Consider the following 13864-nt stretch of genomic DNA (forward strand, 5'->3'; position numbering starts at 1 on the left):
GTACATTTTGTTTGCACTACGTCATCAAGCATAGATTTCTATCAGTTTGGTGGAAACACTAATGGTGGGAAAATGTGAAAATTTTATTTATACAGATTTTTGAATATTCACATGAAAATCTGTTGCCAATTGGATGGAAACCTAGCCAGTGATTCTTCAGCTTTGTTCAGCTGTCACTAAATGCCAGCTAAAATAAGCAGAATAACATGTTCAAGCAGACACACAATGAATCAGTCACATTACTCAGTACTCGGGAAAGAGGATTTCTTTTCCACAGCATCATCAATAATCTGATGTACTGTGTGTCATCACTGGATCACCCCACTGTAGGTGAGTGGGTGAGGAAAATGATGGGTTAGGCCAGACAGGTTTACCTGTCAGACCAATCAGTAATGGTCCTATTTGTGGGTTATCACAGAAAGGAGGTTAGAAATCTGATGGGTTAGAGAGGATGGTCTGGGAGAGGCTCTGGATTAGACCGGATCTCCTGACTCAGGGAAGACAAGAGGGCACGTCATATGTCCCACGCAGCCACAGGCTCCCTCAGCTCTAAAATGTGGTGTATGATGTGTGACAGCCGGACTGGAGGAGGACTGGACCCTAGCCATAGCACAGGGAGAGAGATGCAGACCTAGGTTTTTCTCTCTCCTTCTGTGTGTCTAAATCAGGATAACACTGAATGAATCAGCAGACTGACACCTATGCGATAGCAGGTGTACTGTAAACTCCCCAGGGATGGAGAGAATGGAACAGGCTGGCATTTACTTTCTCTTTGGCTGTCTATTGGCCCTTGCTAACAGCAGTCAGTATAATAATAATATAATCAAAACATATGTACAGTAGGTGAGTCAGGTATTTCTTTGACAGAGATGTGGAAATCTGTTTTGATAAAACCTACTAGACAAATACTGTCACAATCGTTGTCAGGGTGGAAATGACCGGACCAAGGTGCAGCGTTGTGAGCGTACATTTCTCTTTATTATGAATGTCGCCAACAAAACAAGAAACAACAGAAACTAACGTGAAGCTGACTAGGGCTATACAGGCCACTAACACAGACAACTACCCACAACTAAGGTGGAAAAACCGGCTGCCTAAGTATGATTCCCAATCAGAGACAACCAAAGACTGATTGAGAACCCTGATTGAGAACCATACCCGGCCAAAACATAGAAACAGAAAACATAGAAATAATGAAACTAGTATGCCCACACTAGTCACACCCTGGCCTAACCAAAATAGAGAATAAAAGCCTCTCTATGGCCAGGGCGTGACAGTACCCCCCAAAAGGTGCGGACTCCGGCCGCAAAACCTGACTCTATAGGGGAGGGTCCGGGTGGGCATCTACTTCGGTGGCGGCTCCGGGACGCAGACCACGCTCCACCTCTGGCTCCCCCCACTTTGGTGGCGCCTCTGGACCGGGGACCGTCGCTGGAGGCTCCGGGCTGGGGACCGTCGCTGGAGGCTCCGGACTGGAGGCCGTCGCTGCAGGCTCCGGACCGCGGATCAATACTGGAGGCTTCGTGCCACGGATCCTCATTGCAGGCTCCGGGCCACGGATCCTCACTGGAGGCTTCGTGCCGTGGATCACCACTGGAGGCTTCGTGCCGTGGATCACCACTGGAGGCTTCGTGCCGTGGATCACCACTGGAGGCTTCGTGCCGTGGATCACCACTGGAGGCTTCGTGCCGTGGATCACCACTGGAGGCTTCGTGCCGTGGATCACCACTGGAGGCTTCGTGCCGTGGATCACCTCTGGAGGCTTCGTGCCGTGGATCACCACTGGAGGCTTCGGGCCGTGGATCACCACTGGAGGCTTCGGGCCGTGGATCATCACTGGAGGCTTCGGGCCGTGGATCATCACTGGAGGCTTCGGGCCGTGGATCATCACTGGAGGCTTCGTGCCATGGATCATCACAGGAGGCTTTGTGCCATGGATCATCACAGGAGTGAGGAGACTTATAGGCAGCCTGGTGCGTGGAGCTGCCACAGGGCTTACCAGGCTGGGGAGACATACAGGAGGCCTGGATCTGAGAGCAGGCACAGGAGTCACCAGGCTGGGGAGACATACAGGAGGCCTGGTTCTGGGAGCAGGCACAGGACTCACCAGGCTGGGGAGACATACTGGAGGCTTGGTTCTTGGAGTAGGCACCGGATACACTGGGCCGTGGAGGCGCACTAGAGGTCTCGAGTGTAGAGTCTGCACAACCCGTCCTGGCTGGATGGTTACCTTCGCCCGGCAAAGGTGGGGCGCTGGCACAGGACGCACTGGACTGTGCAGATGCACCGGAGACACAGTGCGCAGAGCCGGCGCAGGATAACCTGGGCCGTAGAAACGCACTGGCGGCCAGATGCGCTGAGCCGGCACCATCCGTCATGGCTGGATGCCCACTCTAGCCCGGCCGATGCGGGGAGCTGGAATGTAGCGCACCGGGCTGTGAACACTCAATGGAGACACCGTGCGCTCCACTGCATAACACAGTGCCTGACCAGTACCACGCTCCCTACGGTAAGCACGAGGCATTGGCTCAGGTCTCCAACCTGACTCAGCCAATCTCCTCGTGTGCCCCCCCAAAAAAAAAAATTTGGGGGGGGGGGGGGGGGAGTGGCCTCCCGGTCTTTCGTGCCAGCCATGACCCTGTGTAATCCTGGGCCCTTTTACTCGCTACCTCCGCCTTCCTCGCTTTTGCTGCTTTAATCTCCTCCTTTGGACGGCAATATTCTCCAGCCTTTGCCCAGGGTCCCTTGCCTTCCAAGATCTCCTCCCATGTCCATTCCTCCAGAAAACGCTGCTCCTCCTGACCACGCCGCTTGGTCCGTTTGTGGTGGGTAGTTCTGTCACGATCGTCGTCAGGGTGGAAATGACCGGACCAAGGTGCAGCGTCGTGAGCGTACATTTCTCTTTATTATGAATGTCGCCAACAAAACAAGAAACAACAGAAACTAGCGTGAAGCTGACTAGGGCTATACAGGCCACTAACACAGACAACTACCCACAACTAAGGTGGAAAAACAGGCTGCCTAAGTATGATTCCCAATCAGAGACAACGATAGACAGCTGTCCCTGATTGAGAACCATACCCGGCCAAAACATAGAAACAGAAAACATAGAAATAAAGAAACTAGAATGCCTACCCTAGTCACACCATGGCCTAACCAAAATAGAGAATAAAAGCCTCTCTATGGCCAGGGCGTGACAAATACTAAAAGAAGCAAGTATTCCATATTTACTATGAAGTCAAGATAAGCTCTATACTTGGCATGTAGGTTTCCTCAGTCATGGGTGGCACACATTGGGGTGTATGGGGGACGGGATGTCACGCCCTGACCTTAGAGATCCTTTTTATGTCTCTATTTTGGTTTGGTCAGGGTGTGAGTTGGGGTAGGTATTCTATGTTCTATTATTTGTATTTCTATGTTTTGGCCGGGTTGGGGTTCTCAATCAGGGACAGCTGTCTATCGTTGTCTCTGATTGAGAACCATTCTTAGGTAGCCCTTTCCCCTCCTTTCTTTGTGGGAAGTTGACTATGTTTATGGCACATAGCCTTTAGCTTCACGGTTTGTTTTGTAGTGTTTATTGTTTTGTCGGCGTCATTTTTCAAATAAAAGAAAATGTACGCTCACCACGCTGCACCTTGGTCCAGTTCTTTCAACGGCCGTGACAGGGGAGGGGCATGCTATATGCAAATTGTACTGTACAATAACATCCATCCCCCAGTGTTATCTATCTTTGTGGACAGTGTAGGAAGGAACACAGGGACCAGTCTAGAGTCTTATTATGATCTCCCACTGACTGTCTTAGGATACACATGATCTACCGACTTCTACCCCTGTCAATCAAGAACATTTTGTTCATAGCTTTGACTAGAGAAAGACAAAGACAACAGTATAGAATGGAGACCGTTTATTATTGATGTTTGAGCTGCCAGGCCTTTTTCAAGACACGACTCAATGGGACAATCCACTGTTATGACCATACAGGGAAGAATGTGTGTCATTCATAACTTTGACTTACAGCCAAGCACATATTTTTTAATACTTTCAGAAGAACTTATTGTTTAACAAATGCTTTCTTTGTTCAGTACCCTTGTCTCTTTTTTATAGCCCTGTGTCTACCACATTCCACTTGTTCTGAAACACTACAGTTAATGTGTGTTTTTTTGGATCGTCCACAATCCTCTCAGGTGTTTTTAAATGATCTCATTCTCCGTAAGTTACACTGGGTTGCTTCCTTCAGAACCAGCACAGGCCTGATCATATTCCCTCATGTATTATAACACACAGATACAGCTCTTCAAGTGTGTTCACTGTAATACCATAATCCACAGCATAGCACTGACAACAGGGATTAATCATGGGTTTTGGAAAGGAGAGCACTGCATTGCTACAGCAACACACATCATTCTCTGACAACACACCCAGCTGGTTTAGACAGAATCTTAACAGAAACCTAAACCTGACAGAAACACTGTGCCTCCATACGACACATGAAGAGGATGTGTTGTTCCCTCAGTGTTTCTCTCACCTATAGGAGAACACTGTCAGAACCCTTCTGTCCTGAGTAACTCCTGCTGTGTGTGCACATATTGAGAAGTGATGCGGTACTCAGTAGTAGCCATGTGATTAATTACTGTTGTTTTATCTGTTGTGTAGCTTTATGCCAGTATATAGAGGCTACTAAATTCAGAGATGGGGCCAGAGGATTGGCGAGTGCAGATGAAGGTAACCCCCACCAGCCCCCCTCCTCAGAATGACATCACCTCCGCTTGCTCCTTTAACCTGACACGCCCTTGTTTCACAGCACTCTCCTTTTGTTGATTTGTAATGTTTCTGAGAACTCAGTTCTGTACAGGTGAGGGGAACTCTGCAAGCACTTTTCCTTCTGTCCTTCCTCCCTCTTTCCACCCTTCCCGGTCCTTCCTCTGTCCTCCTCTTCCTCTCTCCTCATCTCCCTCCTCCTCCTCTACCTTCACCTCCTCTTTTGGAAGCTAGCTACTGAACAACAAGCCAATCTGTTTGACAATCACTGCGTCTCTACCTCTCACACACCCAGTTCTACCTACATGTACCAGCGCTGGTGTTGCTTGGCCAATGTGTTCTCTCCCCCTCCACTCTGAATGACTTATCAATCATGTCTTGGTGTGTGCATCACTTCTGCTTTCACTGTGGATCTGAATCAATTTAATTTGTGCTGGTTTGTTTGATTGATTGATTGTTTTGCGGGTTGCTTTGCCTGTATTGCCATAAAAGCTGTCATTTTACTGGTAATCCTATATGTCAAAGTTTGTTTTCTTACAAGCAACAAGCATTTGTCTTTTTCTGAATAGATTTATACAAACCAAACCCAATATATAGTATTATTATCTTACTATTCGACCTCTTTGGCAGCGTTTATTTTCCTTCACTGGCCCAGTACAGGTTACTCTTGACAGCTTTTCATGATGCAATACAGCCTTTCTTTCCAGACCACTGTGCTCACTTCCTCAAGCCTGCTTCTGATTGGGCCTCTGCATCCTTTTGCGCTTCTGTTGCTCTTTTGGCCCGGAGTCCTGAATTTTTTGCTCTCTTTTTCCTTCTGTCTTTTTCTCTGTCCCTCTATTTCTCCCTCTCTTTCAGGTGAGAATTTTGAGCAGAGTCCACTGCGGAGAACCTTTAAGTCCAAAGTTCTAGCGCACTACCCAGAGAATGTGGAGTGGAGTCCCTTTGACCAGGATGCCGTTGGCATGGTAAGGGAACTGCGGAATGTGTAACTAACACAACATTTATTTTATTTGAAGCTACACCCATTTCTGTTTCCAGGGTTTACATCTATATGTCATTATGGATTAGGACCTGTATTGTTTAGCTGACCGACTAACCTGATCTATTACCTCCTCTCTCAGCTGTGTATGCCAAAGGGTCTGGCCTTCCGCACGCAGGCGGACACACGCGAGCCTCAGTTCCATTCCTTCATCATCACGCGGGAGGACGGCTCGCGGACGTACGGCTTTGCCCTCACTTTCTACGAGGAGGTGACCAGCAAGCAGATCTGCAGTGCCATGCAGACCCTGTACCACATGCACAATGCCGAACAATACGACATCCTGCACACCCCCACCACCCCGCGGTGCCCCGAGGACCAGCGCCACCTCCATCCCCACCCTCTCAACCCCCACCCCCAACACACGCTTCTCCCCACGCCCTCCATCTCCCGGCTGCAGCGCTTCAACTCCTACGACATCAGCCGCGACACGCTCTACGTGTCCAAGTGCATCTGCCTCATCGCGCCCATGGCCTTCCCCCAGGCCTGCAGGAAGGTGCTCCAGCAGCTCCACCAGGCCGTCTCCTCCCCCCAGCCCCCACCCCTCCCCTTGGAGAGCTACGTCTACAACATCCTGTACGAGGTGCCCCTGCCTCCCGCTGGGCGCTCCCTGAAGTTCTCGGGGGTGTATGGGCCAGTGGTGTGCCAGAGGCCCAGCACGGCAGAGCTGCCTCTCTTTGACTTCCCTATCAGCCAGGTGTTTGAGCTGCTGGGGGTGGAGAACGTCCTCCAGCTGTTTACCTGCACCCTGTTGGAGATCCAGATCCTGCTCTACTCACAGCGTAAGTCCTTACTTAGGATCTTTCTCTCTGATCTGCTGAACTTTCTGTGGTTTTCTGTCTATTGTCCCCATCGCTTTTAGAAAGGATTGGGATTTGTTATTTCAACAGAAATACTGACATTTTAGAAGAAATCAGAAATAACAGTTGTGGTTAGGATCTTCGGTATGTTCATTGGAACTATTATCCAGGCAGATTAAATAAACTATCCTGCGATTCCATTAAAGGCCCAGTGCAGTCAAAAACTCAATTCTCCAGTGTTTTATATATATTTCCACATTATGAGGTTGTAATAATACTGTGAAATGGTGAAAATGATAATGGCCTTTTAGTGTAAGAGCTGTTTGAAAAGACTGCATGAAATGTATGCATGTTTTGGTGGGATGGAGTTTTGGCCTTCCATGGTGACATCACCATGCGGCATGCGCTAAATTTGTTAAAAGACCAATACAATTAGAGTTCCAAACCTCTCTGCCAATAACAGATAACAGCTAGTTTTCCCCTCCTCACTCAGACCACTCGCAGACAGTCCTAGAAAAATTATTGCTTGAGACATTGCCCTTTGCTAAGAAGCTATTGGCGTATATATATTGTTGACCATTTTAATTGAAAACAATCACAGTAAGGTATTTCATTGTTACCCAGAAGTTATTTGATATTGAGATAATAACAGCTGTTTTGGATCTTTAAGGAAAGCTGTGTTCTTCCCAGCTTGTGTAAATGTTAGTTTCTCCTCATGGGCTCTCAGCTCAGGACTAGCTTGTGTGTGTGCTGGTGTGAGTTGCTGGGGTAAACAGGCTGTTTTGCAGCAGCAGTGTGTGTGTGTGTGTGTGTGTGTGCTGGTGTGAGTTGCTGGGGTAAACAGGCAGTGTGTGTGCTGGTGTGAGTTGCTGGGGTAAACAGGCAGTTTTGCAGCAGCAGTGTGTGTACTGTGAAGGGCTGTCTCTGGTGGCTGTGATCCTCTTTGTTTCCCCCTGCTCATGTTCAACCCCAGGCCCACACTGAGAGAGATTGACAGTGAATAGGGACACATTCAAGAGGACCTTTTTGGGAGGAATGAGAGATATTTAGATATGACACAGGTCATTTGGCACATAGAACATGTTGATCTACAGAATTGATAGAAACAGGTCTTCCACAGCATTATACATAATAAATCAGCTCCAATCAGAAATTGTTTTGTTCAGGGACCAATGTTGGAGGTTTTGAAAAGCAAATGTGCTTTTCAGCATTATACAGAATGGCGTATTCCTCCTCCATGGAAGCACACTGGGATTGACTTTGATCAGAGTCAGTGGCGTGCAGCAGGAAGATTGTTTCAGGATTGGGGAACTGGCGTGTTGATAGGATCCATTACGGAGACAGGGAAAAGGCTAATTCTTTATAAAACGCCAGGGGCTAGAGGAGCAATGCTGTGGTGTTGCTAGGCAACCCTTGCAGGAGGATAAGGAGGAGGACGCAGTCAGTGATGCAGGGTAAAGATGATTGGTTGGAGATGACATCATCCCTTTTTTTCTCCAGAAGGCTCATTGCAGGATGTGTGCTAAAGAGTGTTTTCTGGAGTGTGAACCTGTGAGCTTTCCACTGAGCAGGGACAGGGTGTCGTTAGTTAAAACTGCATAGGCTGAGGCAAGTGATGCCCCATACTAAAAATTAGCTGACGAGAGAGTCTGTTCTAAAAATAGAGGCATAATTCATAACTCAGATACATAGGCCCTGCCCTGGTCTGTGTCTTTCCCACATACAGTACATTAATCCTCCTTGAAACGAGCATCTGCTGCTGTTTTTCCCATCTCTTCAAGTACATCAATGGAAGCTTGCCATTTCCCCTGCCGGGCCTGCATGTTAGTAGTCCGTATATAGAGCTCTCATTCTGTTAGCAAAGTACTCAAATTGGCTCCGATGACCTTATTCGTCTTGGAAAGTCCTTGTGGGAAGCAGCGTAACAGAAGAGAGTACAAGTGGAGGACTACGCCAACACTGAAGCTCATTAGATTTCCCCCAGTTGAATATCTGATGAATGACCCTATTAAAGAGTGTGTTTTCTCTTAGACCAGATTAGCTGTTGGCAAGGCCTGTGTGTGTATGATACTGTGGTGTCGTTTGTGTGTGTGTGCACGCATTTGTGTGTTTGTGCTTGTGTGTGTGTACTTTCATGTGTTTGTTTGTGCACACGTCCTTGCATTTGCATGTGTGTGTGTGTGTGTGTGTGTGTGTGTGTGTGTGTGTGTGTGTGTGTGTGTGTGTGTGTGTGTGTGTGTGTGTGTGTGTGTGTGTGTGTGTGTGTGTGTGTTTGTTTGTGTTTTTTCTCAGGAAGGTGGTATCATGCTCTGAAAAGGCCTGTTGTTCGCCAGGCAAGGTCAGAGCACTAGCAGACAGGCTAGATTAGTATTCCCGTCTCTGAGTCCATGGCCCAGGTCCTGGGAGAGGTTGCCCAACCAGGGGGAGACCCGGCCTGGGAGAGTGCCTGTTCTGGGGGGAGAGGGTCTGTTCTGGGCAGATGGGAGAGGGCCTGTTCTGGGGGGAGAGGGGAGAGGGCCTGTTCTGGGGGAAGAGAGAAGAGGGCCTGTTCTGGAGGGAGAGGGGGGAGGGCCTGTTCTGGGGGGAGAGAGGAGAAGGGAGAGGGCCTCTCCTGGCGAGAGAGGAGAGGGGCGAGGACCTGTTCTGGGGGGAGAATGGGGGAGAACAGAAGTCCAAAGGAAGAACTCGTAGTTATTTTGGAAGTAGAACAGCAAAGACAGAGCTGCTACTGAATATAGACTTGTTGTGACTGATAGAGAAGGTAGATAAACATGACTGGATGGAAGTTTACATGGATGCCAAACACTTGACTTGGAGTGGACTGTTTAACCCTGTACATTACAATACATTGCATACTGTAGGTGTCTAAACAATTAGCCTTTGTAACCATATAAAACCAGTCAGTTTGTGACTCTCTCCTCTGTTGTTTGTGTGACAGATTACCAGAGGCTGATGACTGTGGCGGAGAGCATCACAGCCTTAATGTTCCCTTTCCAGTGGCAGCATGTCTATGTGCCCATCCTGCCCGCCTCACTGCTGCACTTCCTGGATGCCCCAGTGCCCTATCTGATGGGCCTACACTCCAACGGAGAGGGTGACCGCACCAAACTAGAGCTGCCTCAGGAGGTAACCTATACACTCATGGACCTATGCACGCATGTTTGCACACACACACATACGCACAGCTACTCATATACACACACACGCCACACACAAATCAAAATAGATTTTTGAGATTTATGCATGGAATTGTTTCTCTAGGGTTGTTTATCTTTTTCATTTATCTCCTTTCTGTCCTCTCCCATCCTCCCTATTCCTTCTCTCCAAAAGGCATTTTTGATTGGAAACATTCAGCTCTAGCTGAAACCATTTAGTTGGATTCCCTCAGCCCAGCCCTCTTTAAATGCAGCCTGTCAGAGCAATAACAAGTCATTTCTAATCAGATTGCAATGCGTGAATGGTGTTTGTGCTGAGAATACAAACAACGACTTCCCTCTGGACACTCCTGCCAACCCCATCTCCGTCTGCTGTCTGATACACCCAACAAAGTGACGGCATGAAATTGGCTAATCTGTAGAGAGAATCACAGGGCCTTACAACACAGATTACAAACCATCCCTCGTTCCCTAGCTCTCCAGGCTTGTTTTTGTCCTTCGTTTTGATTAACAGTCGTTTTCACACCAAATTTAGACAAAGGAGGTGAATTTTTTATCAATTTACTTAAATTATTGATTAATTACGTAGATAACCCATTGATAAATGCTAAATTGTTGTCGTTAAACATTATTCATGCTTAATGATTTTTCTTAAATAAAATGGGTTTGTGTTTACTTCTTAATAATGTTCTCAACGGGTAGAGTGTGTCCTTTGTGAGGACAAACAGCCCTCATTAACCATGTTGTAGCTTACCCATGCTTTTACAGTTGATCAAAACACGTTGCTTTGCTACTGTACACAGCAATTCTGCTAAGGGCCCTTCAACATAGAGCCTGGAGGAAGGGTGCTGTGTGTGCAACAAGCTTTTACACATCTGGAGCCGGTCCAATGGAAAGAGCTATGACGAATAAAAAGCCTGAGAATTTGTGAATTGAGGACCTAAGTCAATCTCAATATTGCCGTATTCATCCATTCCTACATTTAAATCCTAATACTCTTAAGATGAAAGGCAGCAGATCAACAATGGAGGGCTGATCTTTTTCAAAAGAGTAGTCCCATTCAGAGTATCTGTTGATATTATATTACTGTCTTCAGTTATTGTCTTGAAGTCATCCACATCTTTTCTCACTATGCCTCAATTGGTACTGCTCTGCGTTAAGCCACCTAGTGGAGCGAAGTGGGAATGGTTCTGCTATAACAAGAACATAACTATCACTCAGTTTGCTTCTCTCTGGTGTTCTCTGTTTCACCGACATGTTTACAATGAAAGCTAAATAAGACCGCCTGTCATTCCAGGCCAACTTGTGTTTCGTGGACATCGACAACCACTTCATCGAGCTGCCAGAGGACCTCCCTCTGTTCCCCAACAAGCTAGAGTTCATCCAGGAGATCTCCGAGGTGCTGTTGGCCTTCGGTGTGTCTCCGGAGGGGAACCCGCTGCACAGCCAGGGCCAGGCCAAACACCGGGGCTTCCGCTCCACCGACATGGTTACGGACAGACGCAACGGCAACCTGGCCAGCTCGCCCCTCAACTCCTACCTGCTGAGGGAGAACGAGACCATCGCTAGACTGCAGGCCCTGGTCAAGAGGACTGGGGTCAGCCTGGGGAAGGTGAGAGCAGGGCCACAGTCATCCGTTTGACTGGAACATATTATTCTAGATAGTCTGCATATACACTGAGTGTACAAAATATTAAGAGCACCTGCTCTTTCCATGACATAGACTGACCATGTGAATCCAGGTAAAAGCCATGATCCCTTATTGATGTCACTTGTTAAATCCACTTCAATCAGTGTAGATGAAGGAGAGGAGACAGTTAAAGTATCAACAATGGGCCACCACCCAAAGGACATCCAGCCAAATCGACACAACTGTGGGAAGCATTGGAGTCAATATCGGCCAGCATCCCTGTGGAACACTTTTGACACCTTGTAGAGTCAACTCAATAATATGAAGGTGTTCCTATGTTTGGTATATTCAGTGTAGATTCATGCAGATTAATACTGCATGTCTGTCACACTCTTTTGAAAATGACTAAGGGGTTTGTAGAGCAAAGATACTGTGGTGGGAAAGGCAGTCTATGAGCTGCCCATGTAAGCTGCTGCCGGCTAGCTCCGAGTGTGCTGTGCTCAGCCCTGGTGACGGAGGAAGTCTGTTACATTGCCATCAACAGAAAATTGGCGTCCATACAGAACCTAATTGCCATCTGGTTTGAACAAGACACAGAGGGCCGTTGGTAATAGATGGTAATGTTTCAGCAAAATCACATTAAAGGCCAGTGAATGAATGGATTAGCTTTTAACTACCGAGAGGAGGTCTCTCCAACTCTCCATATCTGTAGGAGCCCATAGTAAGCAGCTTATGGACTAGTAGGGGCTAGCATTAGCTTTCTCTGAAGAGATTGCCTGCTCTGGTAGTCTGCTTTTAGCTCCTCAATTCGTGGGTAAGGCTTCAGGTAGGGTCAATGTGGCCATGTCCCACATTAAGGTAACCACCTGATTTAGGGTCAGTGGTGTAGAGCGATGAATTAGAGGAGGGCTCAGTGGGTCACATCCCTGCCATCTGATCTGGGCTTCGTAGCCATTACTCATCTTCAAGTCTATGCGGACATGTATAGGCGACTCACTCACTGTGTCCTTTTGTCCTGCTCTTGCATGTTGAGATCTACAACTGTGTCACACTTTGATTGTAACAGAGGAATGTGTGTTTTCAGTTTTTTTTCAATAAATCAAAACGTCTCAGACTTCCTCCCCTATGCCCCTATCAGTGCTCCAGCAGCCTGAGCTAACATGGAGATAAGATCATGTGTTAGAAACCCATACCCTCTATGTCAGGAGTAGGCAACTAGATTCAGCCGCAGGCCGAATCTTATCACAGCGGATGGTCGGGAGGCCAGAACATAATTCTAATCATTTGAACACTGCAAATTGACCACAACTAAGCCCAAACATTGATTGGATTTGATAATAACAATAATTTCATACCTTGATTACACGATCACATATGTCTATATTTTTTGGTGACCCCTGTTGTCGACCCCTGCTCTATGGTTTTCTTAACTTCTGTCATCAAACCCTCTTTTTCTTCTTCTTTTTCACTTTATTTTTCTGTGCTGTTTTCCTGAGCCGCTGTGTTTCCTCCCCCTCTCCCCCTTCCAGCTGGATGTGAGGGAGGATGCCAGCAGCAACAAGGACCTGAAGGTGCAGTGTGATGAGGAGGAGCTGAAGATGCACCAGCTCAACATCCAGGTGCGAGAGGTCTTCGCCAACCGCTTCACCCAGATGTTCGCCGACTACGAGGTGTTTGTCATCCAGCCCAACCAGGACAAGGAGTCCTGGTTCAGCAACAGGGACCAGATGCAGAACTTTGACAAGGTGAGATCAGGGACTAGATTCCCTATATAGTCCACTACTTTTGATAAGGGGCCCTAGGGCTATGGTCAAAAGTAGTGCACTATATAGTCTGCTATCAAGCAGACCACCATAGTCCCTGTGCCCAAGAACACAAAGACAACCTGCCTAATTGACTACAGACCCATAACACTCACGTTCGTAGCCATGAAGTGTTTTGAAAGGCTGGTCATGGCTCACATCAACACCATTATCCCAGAAACCCTAGATCCACTCCAATTTGCATACCGCCCAAACAGATCCACAGATGATGCAATCTCTATTGCACTCCACACTGCCCTTTCCCACCTGGACAAAATGAACACCTATGTGAGAATGCTATTCATTGACTACAGCTCAGCGTTCAACACCATAGTACCCTCAAAGCTCATCACTAAGCTAAGGAACCTGGGACTAAACACCTCCCTCTGCAACTGGATCCTGGACTTCCTGACGGCCCGCCCCCAGGTGGTGAGGGTAGGTAGCAACACATCTGCCACACTGATCCTCAACACTGGTGCTCCCCAGGGGTGCGTGCTCAGTCTCCTCCTGTACTCCCTGTTCACCCACGACTGCATGGCCATGCACGACTCCAACACCATCATTAAGTTTGCAGACGACACAACAGTGTCTGATCACCGACAATGACGAGACAGCCGATAGGGAGGAGGTGTCACGGTTTTCTTCCTGGGATGAAGGAGAGGACCAAAATGCAGCAC

The 13864-nt window shown here is 47.8% G+C and overlaps 1 protein-coding gene across 4 annotated transcripts in view; it reads left to right on the top strand.

Moving 5' to 3' along the window:
• Positions 1-13864, top strand: part of LOC129834699 (DENN domain-containing protein 5A-like) — a 64471-nt gene that overhangs the window by 24863 nt on the left and 25744 nt on the right. For 3 of the 4 annotated variants that reach the window (XR_008756292.1, XM_055899920.1, XM_055899921.1), the window contains exons 2-7: positions 4654-4722; positions 5617-5726; positions 5883-6582; positions 9539-9726; positions 11053-11367; positions 12915-13130. Coding sequence is in view for 3 of the 4 variants with exons in the window: in XM_055899920.1 (XP_055755895.1) it covers positions 4654-4722; positions 5617-5726; positions 5883-6582; positions 9539-9726; positions 11053-11367; positions 12915-13130 (1598 nt within the window). In the remaining variant the exon portion in view is untranslated. The remainder of the gene's footprint in view (positions 1-4653; positions 4723-5616; positions 5727-5882; positions 6583-9538; positions 9727-11052; positions 11368-12914; positions 13131-13864) is intronic. The other variant, XM_055899922.1, reaches the window with a different exon arrangement.

The sequence above is a fragment of the Salvelinus fontinalis genome, chromosome 35 (genome assembly GCF_029448725.1).
Source record: "Salvelinus fontinalis isolate EN_2023a chromosome 35, ASM2944872v1, whole genome shotgun sequence".
Lineage (NCBI taxonomy): Eukaryota > Metazoa > Chordata > Actinopteri > Salmoniformes > Salmonidae > Salvelinus > Salvelinus fontinalis.